A 21887-nucleotide genomic window follows, 5' to 3' on the forward strand; every position below is an offset into this window, starting at 1 on the left:
CTGCGCGCGAGAGATGTAGCTCGACATTTTCTTTCTCTGTACATTTACATCATTTAGCAGACGCTCTTATCCAGAGCAACTTACAAATTGGACAAGTCAGTTAAGAACAAATTCTTATTTACAATGACGGCCTAGGAACAGTGGATGAACTGCCTTGTTCAGGGGCAGAACGACAGATTTGTACCTTGTCAGCTCGGGGATTTGAACTTGCAACCTTTCAGTTACTAGACCAACGCTCTAACCACTAGGCTACCCTGCCACCCCATATGACCACAGTGATAATATGCTGCCAGAGATGAATATCATAGAGACATTAAACATTAATACAGAGATGAACATCACAGAGACATTAACATTAATACAGAGATGAACAGCACAGAGACATTAATACAGAGATGAACATCACAGACACAAAACTAGTATTGAATAGTTTACCGTCCGGTTGAAATATTATCGATTATGTATGTTAAAAACAACCTGAGGATTGATTATAAAAAACCTTTGACATGTTTCTACGAACATTACGGATACTTTTTTGAATTTTCGTCTGCCTTTCAGGACTGGAACGAGCCTGTGGTTTTCTGAACATAACGCGCAAACCAAATGGTGGTTTTTGGTTATAAAACTCATCTTTACCGAACAAAAATAACATTTATTGTGTAACTGGGAGTCTCGTGAGTACAAACATCCGAAGATTATCAAAGGTAAGCGATTAATTTTATTGCTTTTCTGACTTTCGTGACCAAGCTAATTTGCGGCTAGCTGTTCTTACTGTTTTGTCTAGTGATTGATAAACTCACAAACTCTCGGATTGCTTTCGCTGTAAAGCATATTTTCAAAATCTGACACGATAGGTGGATTAACAACAAGCTAAGCTGTGTTTTGGTATATTTCACTTGTGATTTCATGATTATAAATATTTTTTGTATTATTTTTAAATTTGGCGCTCTGCAATTCAGCGGTTGTTTACGAAAATGATCCTGCTAAAGGGATCCGTGCGGCAAGAAGTTAAATAAATAAACAATTTAAATATAAAACATTTGCAAAGTTTTAGACTGATCCAATGAACCATTGCATTACTGTTTAAAATGTTGTAAAATACCCGAGCTCTGAAGCAAGCTTCCAGAAAATTTGAACGGACATGGCGCTACACCAAACTGGAAGTCTTCCGACTAGCTTGGAAAGACAGTACCGTGCAGTATCGAAGAGCCCTCCCTGCTGCTTGATCATCCTATTTTCTTAATTGAGGAAAATAAGAACAATCAGAAATTTATTTTTGATACTGTCTCAAAGTGTACTAAAAATAATCATTCCCCAAGAGAGGATGGCTTTCACTTCAGCAGTGTTAAATTCATCAACTTCTTTGAGGAAAAGATCATGATCATTATAAAGCAAATTACGGACTCCTCTTTAAATCTGCGTATTCCTCCAAAGCTCAGTTTTCCTGAGTCTGCACAACTCTGCCAGGATCTAGGATCAAGGGAGACACTCAAGTGTTTTAATGCTATATGTCTTGACACATTGATGAAAATAATCATGGCCTCTAAACCTCCTTGCTGCATACTGGACCCTATTCCAACTAAACTACTGAAAGAGCTGCTTCCTGTGTTTGGCCCTCCTATGTTGAACATAATTAACGGGTCTCTATCCACCGGATGTGTACTAAACTCACTAAACCTGGCAGTAATAAAGCCTCTCTTGAAAAAGCCAAACCATGACCCAGAAAATATAAAAAACGATCGACCTATATCGAATCTCGATTTCCTCAACATAAAAAAATGAAAAAGCTGTTGCACAGCAACTCACTGCCTTTCTGAAGACAAACAATGTATACGAAATGCTTCAGTCTGGTTTTAGACCCCATCATAGCATTGAGACTGCACTTGTGAAGGTGGTAAATGACCTTTTAATGGCGTCAGACCGAGGCTCTGCATCTGTGCTCGTGCTCCTAGACCTTAGTGCTGCTTTTGATACCATTGATCACCACATTCTTTTGGAGAGATTGGAAACCCAAATTGGTCTACAAGGACAAGATCTGACCTGGTTCAGATCATATCTGTCGGGAAGATATCAGTTTGTCTCTGTAGATGGTTTGTCTTCTGACAAATCAACTGTACATTTCCGTGTTCCTGAAGGCTCCGTTTTAGGACCACTATTGTTTTCACTAAGTATTTTACCTCTTGGTGATGTCATTTGGAAACATAATGTTAACTTTCTCTGCTATGCAGACGACACACAGCTGTACATTTCGATGAAACATGATGAAGACCCAAAATGTCCCTCCCTGGAAACCTGTGTTTCAGACATAAGGAAGTGGATGGCGGCAAATGTTCTACTTTTAAACTCGGACAAAACAGAGATGGTTGTTCTCGGTCCTAAGAAAACAAAGAGATCGTCTGTTGAATCTGACAATTAATCTTGATGTTTGTAGAGTCGTCTCAAATAAAACTGTGAAGGACCTTGGTATTACTCTGGACCCTGATCTCTCTTTTGACGAACATATCAAGACTATTTCAAGGACAGCTTTTTTCCATCTAGGTAACATTTCAAAAATCAGAAACTCTCTGTCCAAAAATGATGCAGAAAAATGTATCCATGCTTTTGTTACTTCTAGGTTAGACTACTGCAATGCTCTACTTTCCGGCTACCCGGATAAAGCACTAAATAAACTTCAGTTAGTGTTAAATACGGACGCTAGAATCTTGACTAGAACCAAAAAATGTGATCCTATTACTCCAATGCTAGCCTCACTACACTGGCTTCCTGTTAAGACAAGGGCTGATTACCAGGTGTTACTGCTAACCTACAAAGCATTACATGGGCTTGCTCCTACCTATCTTTCCAATTTGGTCCTGCCGTATATACCTACACGTACGCTACGGTCACAAGACGCAGGCCTCCTTACTGTCCCTAGAATTTCTAAGCAAACAGCTGGAGGCAGGGCTTTCTCCTATAGAGCTCCATTTTTATGGATTGGTCTGCCTACCCATGTGAGAGACGCAGACTCGGTCTCGACCTTTAAGTCTTTATTGAAGACTCATCTCTTCAATAGGTCCTATGATTGAGTGTAGTCTGGCCCAGGACTGTGGAGGTGAACGGAAAGGCACTGGAGCAACGAACCGCCTTGCTGTCTCTGCCTAGCCGGTTCCCCGCTCTCCACTGGGATTCTCTGCCTCAAACCCTATTACAGGGGCTGAGTCACTGGCTTACTGGTGCTCTTCCATGCCGTCCCTAGGAGGGGTGCGTCACTTGAGTGGGTTGAGTCACTGACGTGATCTTCCTGTCCGGGTTGGATCCCACCTCTTGGGTTCGTGCAGTGGGGGAGATCTTCGTGGGCTATACTCGGCCTTGTCTCAGGATAGTAAGTTGATGGTTGAAGGTATCCCTCTAGTGGTGTGGGGGCTGTGCTTTGGCAAAGTGGGTGGGGTTATATCCTGCCTGTTTGGCCCTGTCCGGGGGTATCATCGCACCAGGCCACAGTGTCTTCCGACCTCTCCTGTCTCAGCTTCCAGTATTTACGCTGCAATAGCTTATGTGTCGGGGGGCCAAGGTCAGTCTGTTATATCTGGAGTATTTCTCCTGTCTTATCCGGTGTCCTGTGTGAATTTAAGTATGCTCTCTCTAATTCTCTCCTTTCTTTCTTTCTTTCTTTCTTTCTTTCTTTCTTTCTTTCTTTCTCTCTCTCTCTCTCTCTCTCTCTCTCTCTCTCTCTCTCTCTCTCTCTCTCTCTCTCTCTCTCAGAGGACCTGAGCCCTAGGACTCCTTGATGACTCCTTGTTGTCCCCAGTCCACCTGGCCGTGCTGCTGCTCCAGTTTCAACTGTTCTGCCTGCGGCTATGGAACCCTGACCTGTTCACTTTACTATTATTTGACCTTGCTGGTCATTTATGAACATGTGAACATCTTGGCCATGTTCTGTTATAATCTCCACCCGGCACAACAAGAAGAGGACTGGCCACCCCTCATAACCTGGTTCCTCTCTAGGTTTCTTCCTAGGTTCTGGCCTTTCTAGGGAGTTTTTCCTAGCCACCGTGTTTCTACACCTGCATTGCTTGCTGTTTGGGGTTATAGGCTGGGTTTCTGTATAGCACTTTGTGACATCAGCTGATGTAAGAAGGGCTTTATAAATACATTTGATTGATTGATTGATTGATTGTATAAAATCTGCCCAAATGTGCCAAATTGTTAAATTGATACATGTTCAAGTACATAACTGTAGAGAACATACAAAAATGATAATGTAATAAAAATGTTTAGTTTACACACTCCCTGTAATGTCATAAATGATGGATAATTAGCTTCCCTACAGAAAATAAAATACACGAACCACACATCTAGGTGGGCGGGTGGGATGGGTGGGGAGCCAGAGACAGGAGTGGGGTTAAACTGTAGAACCTAGTTCCTACTTTTGAATATAAAAATTGATTTTATCAAACAAAACTATGCTACATTTTTATCTCTGGGACCTTCAGGATGACAAATCAGAGCCAGATTACTGACTGTAAGTACATTATTTACCTTCAGAGGTGAATGTATCAAACCAGTTGCCGTGATACATTTTTGTTATTGTTGTGCTCCTCAAACTACTGTAATAGCTTCTGTAAATTGGACAGTGTAGTTAGATTAACAAGAATTTAAGCGTTATGCCCATATAAGACATGTCTATGTCCTGGGAAATGTTCCTGTTACTTACAATGTCATGCTAATCACATTAGCGCACGTTAGCTCAACCGTCCCGTGGTGGGGGACACCCATCCTGTTAAGGGCCTTCTACACCTTTATTAAAAATACAATATTCTATATTCATTAACATTTTTATTGAATCTCTTCTATAATTTTAAATGATATTCTGATTAAATCTCTTCAGTTCGTATTGAATTGGTTCTAAGTGGCGAAGTGGTCTTATTGCCTGGGGTTACATTTTTTTTTCTGCCTTAACCAGGAGCCACATAGGGTAGCGCACAATTGGCCCAGCACCGTCTGGGTTAGGGGAGGGTTTGGTCGGGGCTTTTCCTATGCTTATCACACTCTAGCAACTACTTGTGGCGGACCAGGTGCCTGCAAGCTGACTTCGGTCATCAGTCGAACGGTGTTTCCACCACAACACTGCTGCCAGTGTGTTAAGAAGTACTGCGGCTAGGCGGGTCATGTTTCGGAGGACGTCATGGGACCTTCGCCTCTGCCCGTTAAGGAGTAGCAGCGATGAGACAAGGTAAAAAAAAATGGGGGAAAAACTACAACAACCAAAAACATACAGTACCAGTCAAAAGTCTGGACACACCTACTCATTCAAGGGTTTTTCTATAATTTGTACTATTTTCTATGTTGTAGAATAATAGTGAAGACATCAAAACTATGAAAAAACACATATGGAATCATGTAGTAACCAAAAAAGTGTTAAACAAATCAAAATATATATTTATATTTGAAATTCTTCAAAGTAGCCACCCTTCACCTCGATGACAGCTTAGTATAAATAAAGAAAAAAACTTGAATGAGTGGGTGTGTCCAAACTTTTGACTGGTACTGTATATTTATAGGAAAGGAAAAGCAGGGGAAGGGTTAACACTGAAGAGAAAAAATAGATCCAATCAGGATTTTTTTGAGTGGTCTCCAGGGAGAGAAATCTAGCTAGCTAAGTCAGCCATTGACTAGGCCCTCAGAAGCAAGACAGAAGGCAACTGTATTGTGGCAAAATGTTGGAGTGACAGGTAAATCAACTAGTCACAAAATCTAACTTCTGTCTTCTTGAAGTCCTAGACACGTCACTCCTGAGTGCGAAGAGCAGTAACCTAATTTCCCCAGGGTCTAGCTAGCTTCTGTTGTAGTGTGCAGCGGCTGCAGCCACAAGTGTTATCGAGGATGATTTTGCTAATTTGTTAAAGTGCCTGAACAGAGTGCTGGGCCACCAGTGGTAGAAAACGCTATCTCAGGCACCGCTTCATTTGGATTGAGATCTGGTGACTGAGATGGCTATGTCATATGGTTTACATCGTTTTCATGCTCATCAAACCATATACTGACCACTTGTGTCCTATGGATGGGGGGCATTGTTGTTCTGGGGGCATAGCTGTGGTAGCAAAAAGAATGACCGAAATAATGGCCATCCCAGCCTTTTTTTACATGACCGTTAGCATAATTGGATGCTAATTGCTTAATTAACTCACACCTGAATCCACACCTGTGTGGAAGAACCTGCATCCAATATACTTTGTATCCCTCATTTACTAGTGTTTTCCATTATTTTGTCAGTTACCTGTACATAACATAAGGGTTTAAGGTGCCTTGCTCAAGGGCACAGCGGCGGTATCAGGCACCTGAGATTCTGATGCCAGCAACCCTCTGTAACTGTATGGTCATTCTCATAGGACTGTATAGAACATTCTCAACAGTTTCTGACCAGAAATTACAGTCTACCAGAAAATATACAAAGCAGTACAGGTATTCAAATCTTAGCCAAGCCATGAATCATGACATCATGATATTGTATTACCTGCCGTGTGACATGAGCTGGTTATGTCCTCATACACTGAGTGTTTTTTTTGTCTTGCCCATTCACCAATCGGAATGGCACACATACACAATCCATGTCTTAAATGTGTCGAGGTCTAACAATCCTTCTTTAAACCTGTCTCCTCCCCTTTGTCTACAACTGATGGAAGTGGATTTAACAAGTGACATCAATAAGGGATCATAGCTTCCACCTGGATTCACCTGGTCAGTCTGTTATGGAGAAAGCAGGTGTTCATAATGTTTTGTACACTCAGTGTAGTTTCAATGTTGTCAAAGTATTGATAATTTAACTTCCCTTTTGAACATTTGGGAAAAGTTGTAGGCTACTCACTTTCCAACGGCAAACACTGTGGTTGCTATGGTGAGGTTCATGGACTTGTAGATTATGTCGACGAGGTCAGGGTCAAAGGTTCCTTCCCAGATGATGGGTGCCGACCATGGGGTGACTGCCATCACATCAGTACGACTAAAGAAACAAAACAAGATCAAGCCTGGCTGTGTTGTACTGATTATTACCTCAATGTTTACAGATATACAGATCAAGCCTGACTGTATTGTACTGATTATTACCTCAATGTTTACAGATATACAGATCAAGCCTGACTGTGTTTTACTGATTATTATCTCAATAGTTTTGCAATTAAAGACCCTTGAAAAGATATGCGGTATACCAGGCTACACGCTGATGTGGAAGATAACAACGATATGTAACTAACATAAGATAACAACACTACTCACCCCACCAAGACACTGGGCTGCTTGTACAATAGCCTGGGAGAACAAAATGTAATTCATTAGTTAACTGCGTCATTGTAATGAAGAGATGTTGTTACTCTCATAAATAGTTGCTAGTGCCAAAAAGGGTTTTCATCTTTTCTACTGTATTGGAAACCTTTTTTATATTGGTTCTTTGGATAATCCTTTATATAACTATTTTTAGAACTGCTGAGGTTTGTGTGTGTGTTTTCTGTGATTGTTTGTTCTCAACAATGTTAAACGATGAAATGTCAGGTAGAATATGAATATTAAAGTCTGGTTTGAGTTGTCAAGAACATTTTAAATTGTTTACTTTATTGGATTCCCAATTGTATTTTTGTACAGTATATTTATAGTAATCTATATTATTTATTTTATATTATTCAAGCCTTAGAATAAAAAATATACTGACTTTGTTGTGCGTACTAAGAATATAGTATGGTTTGGTAAGTTTTTAGTTAATAGTACCTAACTAAATCAAGGTAATCAGTTTCCAAAAATGGTTTGAGTAAGGTCCTGAGAATTTGAGTTTCATTGAAGTTAATATTTTGAGATGGTACAACTATTGCACTACTCAATGAAGTTGAGTAAAGATAAAGCATAGCAATTAAATATGCAGCAATTACATTATTTAAACATATTTTTATGATAAGTACATAAAAAAAAAAAGTTCGTATAAGTACATGTAATTCAAAAAATATTTAGGTGTAACCTTACTTTTTACTTTAACTAACATTTTTCGAGGTAATCTGTTTCTTAAAAACATTTGAGTTCACGGAACTTATCTGGTTTCACAGTGAACATGGAGTGAGCTATTCTTATAAATCTGCTAGAGAACTAGTTTGGATTTAAGTATAGCTTTTGTATTACTGAAGCCTTTAGTGAGAGGTCTAATGCTTTAGTGTATAAATAGGCCCGTTTAATTTTTTCTGGCATAACGTTCCAAGTAAAATGTAATATTTTTTGCTCCTGTAATAAAAAAAAACTAGTTGGTAGGTGTAGTCAAGGCCATAAGGAAATAGGTAAACTGGGGTATGACTAAAGAGTTAATCAGGGGGATTTTTACACAAATAGACAGATATTTTCCTTTCCATTGTAGCAAGATCTCATCTATTTTTGTTAACTTTCTATTAAAATATATTGGAGCGAGAAAATGTCTTTCTTTCGGGATATGAATACAGAGTATGTCAACTTCGCTGTCAGACCATTTTATTGGTAAACTACACGGGTAATTACATTTTTTTTAGTGATCCAATACGTAATATACGTAATATAGTACACTTGTTTAAATTTGGTTTGAATAATTGGTTTGAATAATTGTCTAGATACTCTATGAGGCTGTGTAGGATTTATAAGAAAACATTAATCGTCAGTGGACAATGACACCTTTGGTTTTCAGCCCTTGATATTATTGTTGGATCTGATTTTCAGCAAAAATTTTGATGGCAAAAATAAATAGATATGCCGATAGTGGACACCCTTGTTTTACTCCTCTTGACAGTTTAATACTTCCTGAGAAGTAGCCGTTATTTACTATTTTCCACCTAAGGTCACTTTAACATAACTTTAACCTATTGTATTAGAGATTCTCCAAAATTGAAATATTCCAGGCATTTATATCTAAACTACAGGCGTACTTTATCAAAAGCCCTTTCAAAGTCAGCTATGACTTTCATGGTATTCTGTTGTTGTTACGGGAATTTAATAATTCCTTTATGTACTCATTAATTAAAATCAATCTGTCTATTTATAAGAATTTGTAAGATACTTATTAACATAAAATTGACAGGATACAGTCTTATTAAAATTACATAATAGTATTTATTCTCGGAGCACGCTCCCATTTAACCATGAACAACAGTTTATATACAAGATATGACATCATTGGTTACAGAATAAATCTCCTCTTGACCAAGATAAAACAGGTTCAAAAGTAAACAATAGATATTATTGTCCCGGCTTCCACCAAAGATGGCTCCTCTCCTTGTTCGGGCGGTGCTCGGCGGTCGTCGTCGCCGGCCTACAAGCTGCCACCAATCCATTTTTTTTATTTTCATTTGTGTCTGTCTATATTGTTTACACCTGTGTGTTATTAGTTGATTTCGGTATATTTACCTCCGCTGCCTGTTAGTCTTTGTGCGGGATTGTTTTCTGTGTTAGTAGCGGTGCGTGTCTGCACCACGGGGGTTATTTTCTTGCGGCAGATGTGCCGTTTGGTAGTGAGTTTAGGAGTAGAGGTTTCTCCTCCATGTGTAGCGTTTTATTCCCTGTGTGTGTGGCAACCTCGTTTGGTGCGTGTTTCAGTCCCATGTTGTAGTTGAGTTTGGACTGCTCAATAAACATTATTTTGCCACAGGGATTTCCTTGCTCTCCTGGTCCTGATTCCTGCACCTCCCGCCGTTGCGGGAATAATAATAATATTAATAATAATTATAATAATAATAATAATAATAATAATATAAGAATGATTATATTATTTCTCTTTACAACATTTTAAAATAAAAACTCTTGAATGAGTATTACTTATTTTCCACCATAATTTGCAAATTAATTAATAAAAAATCCTACAATGTGATTTTCTGGATTTTTTTTCTCATTTTGTCTGTCATAGTTGAAGTGTACCAATGATGAAAATTACAGGTCGCTCTCATCTATTTTAAGTGGGAGAACTTGCACAATTGGTGGCTGACTAAATACTTTTTTGCTCCACTGTATACTGTATATACTGTATATATAAAAAGTATTGCAAATCTTTATTATTTTCCACAATGTGTAATGTAGGCAGTTCATACAGAACTATAGTATGTATTTTATTAATAAAAATGACGCTGAACAAAACAAAAACAAACCGTGAAGCTAAAGGGCTAATGTGCCCTAAACAAAGTCACCTTCCCACCAAGACAGGTGGAAAAAAGGGCTAATGTGCCCTAAACAAAGTCAGCTTCCCACCAAGACAGGTGGAAAAAAGGGCTAATGTGCCCTAAACATAGTCAGCTTCCCACCAAGACATGTGGAAAAAAGGGCTAATGTGCCCTAAACAAAGTCACCTTCTCACCAAGACAGGTGGAAAAAAGGGCTAATGTGCCCTAAACAAAGTCAGCTTCCCACCAAGACAGGTGGAAAAAATGGCTAATGTGCCCTAAACAAAGTCAGCTTCCCACCAAGACAGGTGGAAAAAGGGCTAATGTGCCCTAAACAAAGTCAGCTTCCCACCAAGACAGGTGGAAAAAAGGGCTAATGTGCCCTAAACAAAGTCAGCTTCCCACCAAGACAGGTGGAAAAAAGGGCTAATGTGCCCTAAACAAAGTCAGCTTCCCACCAAGACAGGTGGAAAAAAGGGCTAATGTGCCCTAAACAAAGTCACCTTCCCACCAAGACAGGTGGAAAAAGGGCTAATGTGCCCTAAACAAAGTCACCTTCCCACCAAGACAGGTGGAAAAAAGGGCTAATGTGCCCTAAACAAAGTCACCTTCCCACCAAGACAGGTGGAAAAAAGGGATAATGTGCCCTAAACAAAGTCACCTTCCCAACAAGACAGGTGGAAAAAGGGCTAATGTGCCCTAAACAAAGTCACCTTCTCACCAAGACAGGTGGAAAAAAGGGCTAATGTGCCCTAAACAAAGTCACCATCCCATTAAGACAGATGGAAAAAAGGGCTAATGTGCCCTAAACAAAGTCACCTTCCCACCAGGACAGGTGGAAAAAAGGGCTAATGTGCCCTAAACAAAGTCACCATCCCACCAAGACAGGTGGAAAAAAAGTGCTAATGTGCCCTAAACAAAGTCACCCTCCCACCAAGACAGGTGGAAAAAAGGGCTAATGTGCCCTAAACAAAGTCAGCTTCCCACCAAGACAGGTGGAAAAAAGGGCTAATGTGCCCTAAACAAAGTCACCTTCTCACCAAGACAGGTGGAAAAAAGGGCTAATGTGCCCTAAACAAAGTCACCTTCCCACCAAGACAGGTGGAAAAAAGGGCTAATGTGCCCTAAACAAAGTCAGCTTCCCACCAAGACAGGTGGAAAAAAGGGCTAATGTGCCCTAAACAAAGTCACCTTCCCACCAAGACAGTTGGAAAAAAAGGGCTAATGTGCCCTAAACAAAGTCACCTTCCCACCAAGACAGGTGGAAAAAAGGGCTACCTAAGTATGGTTCTCAATCAGAGACAACGATAGACAGCTGCCTCTGATTGAGAACCACACCCGGCCAAACACAAAGAAATAGACAACATAGAAATAAAGAAACTAGAATGCCCACCCTACCCCACCCATCCTGTCACACCCTGGCCTAACCAAAACAGAGAATAAAAGCCTCTCTATGGCCAGGGCGTGACAGGATGTCTATATATGTATGTGTATCTGTGTGCATATGTGTATGTACGTGGACATTAATTGTTTTGTTCTAGAAATTGTTGCTGATGTACTCAGAGACAGATTCATTGCGGTGAAGAAACTAACGTCCATGGGCGTGGCGTAGCGTTTGGCCAGGAGCATGGAGTTTGGACAGCCAGTCAAATGGTGAATGATGGCAGAGTAAAATACATAAACCCACCTTTCCGGAGAGATGATGTTCTGTACTCTGCTCCTGAATATGGGCTTATTCAAGCTGTATGAATAGAAAGACATAGTAAAATGATTAATGACAACTATGGCTATACAGTATACATAGTACACATACTGAATCTATTGTAACTATTATCTATGCCAGCTACATAGACCATCAGACTGTTAAATAGCCATCACTAGCCAGCTACCACCCGGTTACTCAACCCTGTACCTTAGAGGCTGCTGCCCTATATACATAGACATGGAATCACTGGCCACTTTAATAATGGAACACTAGTCACTTTAATAATGTTTACATTCTGCTTTACTCGTCTCATTTGTATATACTGTATTCTATTCTACTGTATTTTAGTCAATGCCACTGATAATGCTAATTATAATATTCATATATTTCCTAATTCCATTCTTTTACTTTTAGATTTGTGTATATTGTTGTGAATTGTTAGATATTACTGCACTGTTGGAGCCAGGAACAAAAGCATTTCGCTACATCCGCAATACCGTCTGCTAAATATGTGTATGTGACCAATAACATTTGATTTGATTATTAGTAATGGGCACCGATATGGAAACTCTATATCGATGTCAGCTACATTTATTTCAAGCTGATATCAATATCATATTGGTTTTATGAATAACCAATTTATATATCATATTGGTTTTATGAATAACCAATTTAAATATCATATTGGTTTTATGAATAACCAATTTAAATATCATATTGGTTTTATGAATAACTTGAGGCTGTGCTAGCGAATCGGAAGCCTTTTCCCTGGAGCTAAACAACAAATTATGTTACAGAGACAAGATCAAAGTCTGTCGTTGCCAAATGTTTTCCTTCCAAGTTATTTTTTCATTTCAAGTAGAATAGCAGCCTTTTTGATAAATATAATAGTAATAACATTGTATCTAAAAAATTATAAAAATAAATTAATCCTGAACACTTAGCTAACTCTCCCAACTTCACACACACACAGGAGGGTGAAGCGGCAGCAGAGGGAGAAAATATATTATAAAGTAGAGAATCCCAAACACGTCCAGAAGTTAAATTTGTTTTGCCACCAGGAAGAGGAGTCCGATGTTTTCGTTCCGTTGGGAATAACATTTCAACTGTGTCAATGTTTCATTGTCTGTTCACCTCCATGGCTTTGGGAAGTCCAGACAACTGTATGCTGATTCCCCATTAGGACAACTGTGAATTATCTAGCAGCATAACTTTTATCTACATTTCTAAAATCTGTTTTTTGCTTTGTCATTACGGGATATTGTGTGTAGATTGATGAGGGGAAAACCATTTACTCCATTTTAGAATGAGGCTGTAATGTAATAAAATGTGTCAAAAGTCAACGGGTCTGAACACTTCCTGAGTATAGTAAACACGTGCAGAAGGTAAAAAATAAAATTCCACCAGGAAGAAGAGTCCGATGTTTTCGTTCCGTTGGGAATAACATTGCAACTGTGTCAATGTTTCATTGTCTGTTCACTTCCATGGCTTTGGGAAGTCCAGACAACTGTATGCTGATTCCCCATTAGGACAACTGTGAATTATCTAGCAGCATAACTTTTATCTACATTTCTAAAATCTGTTTTTTACTTTGTCATTACGGGATATTGTGTGTAGATTGATGAGGGGAAAACCATTTACTCCATTTTAGAATGAGGCTGTAATGTAATAAAATGTGTCAAAAGTCAACGGGTCTGAACACTTCCTGAGTATAGTAAACACGTGCAGAAGGTAAAAAATAAAATTCCACCAGGAAGAAGAGTCCGATGTTTTCGTTCCGTTGGGAATAACATTGCAACTGTGTCAATGTTTCATTGTCTGTTCACTTCCATGGCTTTGTGAAGTCCAGACAACTGTCTGCTGATTCCCCATTAGGACAACTGTCTGCTGATTGCCCATTAGGACAACTGTCTGCTGATTCCCCATTAGGACAACTGTCTGCTGATTCCCCATTAGGACAACTGTCTGCTGATTCCCCATTAGGACAACTGTCTGCTGATTCCCCATTAGGACAACTGTCTGCTGATTCCCCATTAGGACAACTGTCTGCTGATTCCCCATTAGGACAACTGTCTGCTGATTCCCCATTAGGACAACTGTCTGCTGATTCCCCATTAGGACAACTGTCTGCTGATTCCCCATTAGGACAACTGTCTGCTGATTCCCCATTAGGACAACTGTCTGCTGATTCCCCATTAGGACAACTGTCTGCTGATTCCCCATTAGGACAACTGTATGCTGATTCCCCATTAGGACAACTGTATGCTGATTCCCCATTAGGACAACTGTATGCTGATTCCCCATTAGGACAACTGTATGCTGATTCCCCATTAGGACAACTGTATGCTGATTCCCCATTAGGACAACTGTATGCTGATTCCCCATTAGGACAACTGTCTGCTGATTCCCCATTAGGACAACTGTCTGCTGATTCCCCATTAGGACAACTGTCTGCTGATTCCCCATTAGGACAACTGTCTGCTGATTCCCCATTAGGACAACTGTCTGCTGATTCCCCATTAGGACAACTGTCTGCTGATTCCCCATTAGGACAACTGTCTGCTGATTCCCCATTAGGACAACTGTCTGCTGATTCCCCATTAGGACAACTGTATGCTGATTCCCCATTAGGACAACTGTATGCTGATTCCCCATTAGGACAACTGTCTGCTGATTCCCCATTAGGACAACTGTCTGCTGATTCCCCATTAGGACAACTGTCTACTGATTCCCCATTAGGACAACTGTCTGCTGATTCCCCATCAGGACAACTGTATGCTGATTCCCCATTAGGACAACTGTCTACTGATTCCCCATTAGGACAACTGTCTGCTGATTCCCCATTAGGACAACTGTCTACTGATTCCCCATTAGGACAACTCTATACTGATTCCCCATTAGGACAACTGTATGCTGATTCCCCATTAGGACAACTGTATGCTGATTCCCCATTAGGACAACTGTCTGCTGATTCCCCATTAGGACAACTGTCTGCTGATTCCCCATTAGGACAACTGTCTGCTGATTCCCCATTAGGACAACTGTCTGCTGATTCCCCATTAGGACAACTGTCTGCTGATTCCCCATTAGGACAACTGTCTGCTGATTCCCCATTAGGACAACTGTCTGCTGATTCCCCATTAGGACAACTGTATGCTGATTCCCCATTAGGACAACTGTATGCTGATTCCCCATTAGGACAACTGTCTGCTGATTCCCCATTAGGACAACTGTCTGCTGATTCCCCATTAGGACAACTGTCTACTGATTCCCCATTAGGACAACTGTCTGCTGATTCCCCATCAGGACAACTGTATGCTGATTCCCCATTAGGACAACTGTCTACTGATTCCCCATTAGGACAACTGTCTGCTGATTCCCCATTAGGACAACTGTCTACTGATTCCCCATTAGGACAACTCTATACTGATTCCCCATTAGGACAACTGTATGCTGATTCCCCATTAGGACAACTGTCATTTTACAATGAGGCTGTAATGTAATGAAATGTGTCAAAAGTCAAAGGGTCTGAATACGTCCTGAATGCACTGTATAAGTAGCTTTAGAAATAAGATTTATTACATCAATAACTTGCTAACATCAGATAATATTCTGTATATTAGCCATTTATGAGACTAAGATAATTCCTTTAATGATACTGCAGTAGCAATAAGGAAATAACTTCTACAGAAGAGACAGGAATGTTTATGGGGGAGGTGTTGCTTTATTTATTCAGAGCCATTTCCCTGTAATGCTGAGAGAAGATCTCATGTCAAGTGTTATTGAAGAGGTGGCAGGTTTAACTTGCCTCATCTAAAGCCTTTTAGGGGTATTTATATAGGTCACCAAGTGCTAACAGTCAGTATCTAGACAATGTGTGTGAAATGCTTGATAGTATACGTGACGGTAAACAGAGAATCTACTTTCTTGGGGACCTGAATATTGACTGGTTTTCATCAAGCTGTCACATGCAATACATGTACAATTGTGTCAAGGCTTAAAAATCCTTCTTTAACCCGTCTCCTCTCCTTCATCTACATTGATTGAAGTGGATTTAACAAGTGACATCAATAAGGGATCATAGGTGTCACCTGGATTCACCTGTCAGTTTATGTCATGGAAAGACACTGTGTCCTTAATGTTTGTACACTCAGTGTGTAAATGCAACATGTTAAGTGTTGGTCCCATGTTTCATGAGCTGAATTTCTTTCCCCAGAAATGATCCATACGCACAAAAAGCTTATTTCTTTCAAATGCATTTATATCCCTGTTGGTGATCATTTCTCATTTGCCAAGATATACTCCATCCACCTGACAGGTGTGGCATATCAAGAAGCTGATTAAACAGCGTGATTGTTACACAGGTGCACCTTGTGCTGGGGACACTAAAAGGCCACCCTAAAATGTGAAGTTTTGTCCCACAACACAATACCACAGAGGTCTCAAGTTTTGAGGGAGTGTGCAATTTACATGCTGACTGCAGGAATGTCAACCAGAGCTGCTGCCAGATAATTTAATGTTAATTTCTCTACCATAAGCCGCCTCCAACGTCCTTTTAGAGAATCTGGCAGTACGTCCAACAGGCTCCAGCCTCGGTGTGAGCCGAATTAGGAGGAACTGGTATTCACTGAGCAAGCGGTGTGACATCCGATACACACATGGTTTTGATCAAGTATTGTAGTCTGTTTGACAATTTTTGACAACGTGAAAACAACCAAACGGAAAAAAATTACATTGTAACAAATAATCAAACCCTGATTCAACTACAGCAAACAATCTGAGAGAAAATGCCCCCCAGACCCTTTGCATACCATCGGGACAACATCAGACTGATTTACATTGCTAGTCGGGTCATGGGGTCGGGTATTTCTGATGGGTCATGGGGTTGGGTATTTCTGATGGGTCATGGGGTTGGGTATTTCTGATGGGTCTGTGGTTGGGTATTTCTGATGGGTCATGGGGTTGGGTATTTCTGATGGGTCATGGGGTTGGGTATTTCTGATGGGTATGGGGTTGGGTATTTCTGATGGGTCTGGGTTTAGGTATTTCTGATGGGTCATGGGGTTGGGTATTTCTGATGGGTCATGGGGTTGGGTATTTCTGATGGGTCATGGGGTTGGGTATTTCTGATGGGTCTGGGTTTGTTGGAACCAAAGCTGATGGTTGTTGGTTTGCTCTTAGTGGGACTATAATTTGTTGGTTTTCTCTAATTGTACCTCCGAACCAGTTTGAATACAAGGGGAAGCTTGTTGATGGCCCATCAGCAGGCCGTTAAGTTTGCTACGTTGAAGGCCTACGAGAGGGTTTTGATCCTCCAGGAACTGTCATATGCTCTTCTTAATAATAGTGTAGGGTAACAGCAACGATGAACCAACATCACAATATGACTTGTTCACATCCTTATTGGTGCCATGACGATGTTAGACTCCATCTATCAACAGCCAATAATACCCTTGAGAGAAATGATAGATATGACTGTGAAGTTGTAAATATTAGTTTCTCAGCTTGTCCTGTCAGGTCTATAGTGTTGAGGAGCGCATTAAGGTGTTGAATGACTGAATGTAATCCCATAATAGGCCATTAGAACCACTAGTAACTGTGTACAGTACATCTCTGTCAATTATTTAACGGGAAACATTAAGGAAATAGGAAAGAGTGTTTAGAAGTACCAAGTATCATGACTTGTTGTGAGAATTTCTCAGTTTATATCAACTAACCTGGTGTTCCTCTGGTCCTCGTCAACTGGGATATCTCTGTTGGAAGCCTCACACCAAAACCTGTGAATATGAATCAAATCAGAAAATCCATAGCACAGTATAGCATCATTAATAAATGAACAGAAACTTGGGCTTACCCATTGAGCCTTTCATTGAAGAAGCTGTAATGAACATACCTATCGGAAGAGAGGAGAGAATCAGTTAAAGTCTGCCATGAAAACATTTAATTTATTTCACAACATGTGCTGCTGACACTGCTTTTCATCCACATCAGATGTGCAGCTTGTCTTTGAAGCATAATTTATTAATGAGCATTCTGAAAGTCATTTTCCTGTTCCTCCTCTGTGACCAGCTCTAGTACAGATTCATGAGCATTCTGAAAGTCATTTTCCTGTTTCTCCTCTGTGACCAGCTCTAGTACAGATTCATGAGCATTCTGATAGTCATTTTCCTGTTTCTCCTCTGTGACCAGCTCTAGTACAGATTCATGAGCATTCTGATAGTCATTTTCCTGTTTCTCCTCTGTGACCAGCTCTAGTACAGATTCATGAGCATTCTGAAAGTCATTTTCCTGTTCCTCCTCTGTGACCAGCTCTAGTACAGATTCATGAGCATTCTGATAGTCATTTTCCTGTTCATCCTCTGTGACCAGCTCTAGTACAGATTCATGAGCATTCTGAAAGTCATTTCCCTGTTCCTCCTCTGTGACCAGCTCTAGCACAGATTCATGAGCATTCTGAAAGTCATTGGGCAAGTTTGCCATTTTAGATGCGTTTTAAACATTTCTTCCCATTCTAAGTTTTGTCCCCTTTAATAAAGTTTAAACACACAGTATCTTTAGATCCTTTAGTTGCGTTCCATTGATGCTTTGCATTTCCACATTAGGCCAAATATTAGAGATCTGACTATTCTACATTGTGCAAAGGATCTCAGTGTTTCCCAAACTCAAACTTCTTAATTGTTTTCACAGCGCTGTGTTTTGAATTCCATTCTCAAGTTTATCAAACGTTACAATTATAAGCACATTTGCGCTTCCGTACGATTGCATAGAACAAGGCTGCTCATTCATTCGCAGTGGTTACACACAGCAGGCGAATTATAGGATTTCAAGTCCTTCCAAGCGATCTGTCCTTGCGGTCCGAATGCAGTGACAAATAGAACAATATCCAGCGTGTGTCCGTACCGGAGCTTTCCTTCCGATAGTAATCCTTCACGGAGTCTTTTGACTTGATTGTAGTGGCTTCCTTACCAATTGACCGTAGCCACGGCCCAAGTCTGAAGGTTGTTTCAGATACATACGGTCCACATTCGAAGATCCCAAACGGCCAAAACATTCAATGAGATCCAGGGACAACCACATATCACAGTCACAGTCAGTACATTCATCTTCAGATAGCTAGATGGGACAACCACATATCACAGTCAGTACATTCATCTTCAGATAGGGATATGGTGCAACATAGATATACATAGATAGCTATCTGAAGATTAATGTACTGACTGTGATATGTGGTTGTCCCACCTAGCTATCTGAAGATGAATGTACTGACTGTGATATGTGGTTGTCCCACCTAGCTATCTGGAGATGAATGTACTGACTGTGATATGTGGTTGTGCCACCTAGCTATCTGAAGATGAATGTACTGACTGTGATATGTGGTTGTCCCACCTAGCTATCTGGAGATATATTTCAGATCAAGTGCACCTTTATTGTACATGGGATAAGCTAGTGACGTTACTATTTGCAATTATCTTTCAGTGCCACTACAAGTACACCGAATGTGTATAGAGAACACTCAAATATAATCTGACAAGTACAGTTTAAGGTGGTTAGATAAGGTGGGTATTACAAACACACATAGGTGGGTCAGTATACTTTACTTAGTACACTTAGTTGACATGAAATAGTACTATAACATCACTTTAATTCAACTTCAATTTTATTTAATACAGATTTCATTGTTCCAAAATAACACCATTTACATCCACACATAGTACATGCATAGTAATTAGATAAAATATAGAAACATACATACCCCAGAAGCAAGAAGATTCCAACAATGAGAAGGAGAACCAACTGCTTTACATTTGAACTGAAACGCATTGTTCCTCCAATAGTGTCAGCAAAGTATTTAGTTTATCCTACACTAGAAGCAATATCCAATCAAATGAAGATCTCTCCAATGAAACCAGTGGATCTCTTCAGCAAAGCCTAGTCAAATGAGGAGGAGGAGGAGTCTCGGCCCTTTGACCTGTACCTCCATGGACTTATACACACATCACCACGGTAACCCACACCCAAACCAGAAGTAACCTGAAAATAGAGTCCTTTACCAACCAACCCTAACCAGTTGTACATGTAGTGTCCATCCAAATAAGACAGTAGACTCAAATAAGGTCAAATATGACCAAATAATGTCTAATAAGGCTTCAGATTTAGTATTAATTAGAATTCCTAATTAGCTACTCTTCTTGGGGAGCTAACAGGAAACATCACAACAAATACATAACATACATATACATACATATACATGGCACTACATTTACATTACAATGTAGTCATTTAGCAGACGCTCCCATTGATTGGTCACAAGTATAATATTAAATAACTCTTTCACCAGTAAGTAAATCCTTGGTGAGAACTTATGACCCAGTTAAAGTTTTTTTGTTGTCAGTTAAAAGTGGTTCTTGTGGTTTTAAGTCAGGCGTGAAATTGATAATCTGTCCTTTGCTTGCAAATGCTGTTTCTCTATCTGGTCAGCTCTCCCTTAACCCAGTCTCAGGGGCTCTTAAAGGGGCAGACACCCATTTAACATGAACATCCCTCCTAACCTCTCAAAGACAAAACAACTTGGACATGTGTTCAACAGCAGTAATAATAATAATAATAATTTAAGGGTGCACACACCAGTCAGAGTAATACAGAGTGAGCCTTCTGGCTGCACTGATGAACTCTCATTTTGCCACTGAGTCATCATGACTTCAGTACTACAGATGCATCAGGTAAATTATGTGATATTTGCATGTTAAATAACCTTGTTGTTTGAAAAGGTACAAAGCCACGGTTGGTGATATACTGTATTTCCCTCTCTCTCCGTCTCTTGGGTTAACCAACTCTATTCCTCTCTCCGTCTCTTGGGTTAACCAACTCCATCCCTCTCTCCGTCTCTTGGGTTAACTTGCTCCATTCCTCTCTCCGTCTCTTGGGTTAACTTGCTCCATTCCTCTCTCCGTCTCTTGGGTTAACTTGCTCCATTCCTCTCTCCGTCTCTTGGGTTAACTTGCTCCATTCCTCTCTCCGTCTCTTGGGTTAACTTGCTCCATTCCTCTCTCCGTCTCTTGGGTTAACTTGCTCCATTCCTCTCTCCGTCTCTTGGGTTAACTTGCTCCATTCCTCTCTCCGTCTCTTGGGTTAACTTGCTCCATTCCTCTCTCCGTCTCTTGGGTTAACTTGCTCCATTCCTCTCTCCGTCTCTTGGGTTAACTTGCTCCATTCCTCTCTCCGTCTCTTGGGTTAACTTGCTCCATTCCTCTCTCCGTCTCTTGGGTTAACTTGCTCCATTCCTCTCTCCGTCTCTTGGGCTAACTTGCTCCATTCCTCTCTCCGTCTCTTGGGTTAACTTGCTCCATTCCTCTCTCCGTCTCTTGGGTTAACTTGCTCCATTCCTCTCTCCGTCTCTTGGGTTAACTTGTTCCATTCCTCTCTCCGTCTCCTGGGTTAACCAACTCCATTCCTCTCTCCGTCTCCTGGGTTAACCAACTCCATTCCTCTCTCCATCTCCTGGGTTAACCAACTCCATTCCTCTCTCCGTCTCCTGGGTTAACCAACTCCGTTCCTCTCTCCATCTCCTGGGTTAACCAACTCCATTCCTCTCTCCATCTCTTGGGTTAACCAACTCCATTCCTCTCTCCGTCTCCTGGGTTAACCAACTCCGTTCCTCTCTCCATCTCCTGGGTTAACCAACTCCATTCCTCTCTCCATCTCTTGGGTTAACCAACTCCATTCCTCTCTCTATCTCCTGGGTTAACTTGCTCCATTCCTCTCTCCATCTCCTGGGTTAACCAACTCCATTCCTCTCTCCATCTCCTGGGTTAACCAACTCCATTCCTCTCTCCATCTCCTGGGTTAACTTGCTCCATGCTGTTTGCTTGTGTTAACGTTGCTAGATTTGACATGAACCATGCTAGGTTTGTTAGTCATAGTTTGTCACCATTGTTACATCCTACTCAAACTATTGATTAACCACAGTTACAGAATCACGCAGACATATTTATTATTTTGTGGAAGTTTACTGCCAAAGTACTTGCATAAACAAACACATACACTTCCTGGTT

General features: G+C 40.5%; 1 protein-coding gene across 1 annotated transcript in view; it reads right to left on the reverse strand.

The window, feature by feature from the left end:
* Positions 1-21439, reverse strand: part of LOC129864890 (globoside alpha-1,3-N-acetylgalactosaminyltransferase 1-like) — a 31805-nt gene extending 10366 nt beyond the window's left edge. The window contains exons 1-6 of the mRNA XM_055937196.1: positions 19589-21439; positions 17690-17728; positions 17553-17612; positions 11818-11871; positions 7252-7284; positions 6845-6979 (exon numbers count right to left, since the gene is read on the reverse strand). Of these exons, the coding sequence (XP_055793171.1) occupies positions 6845-6979; positions 7252-7284; positions 11818-11871; positions 17553-17612; positions 17690-17728; positions 19589-19656 (389 nt within the window). The 5' untranslated portion in view covers positions 19657-21439. The remainder of the gene's footprint in view (positions 1-6844; positions 6980-7251; positions 7285-11817; positions 11872-17552; positions 17613-17689; positions 17729-19588) is intronic.
* Between the last annotated feature and the right edge of the window lie 448 nt (positions 21440-21887).

This window comes from Salvelinus fontinalis, chromosome 11, assembly GCF_029448725.1.
Source record: "Salvelinus fontinalis isolate EN_2023a chromosome 11, ASM2944872v1, whole genome shotgun sequence".
NCBI classification, from domain to species: Eukaryota; Metazoa; Chordata; class Actinopteri; order Salmoniformes; family Salmonidae; genus Salvelinus; species Salvelinus fontinalis.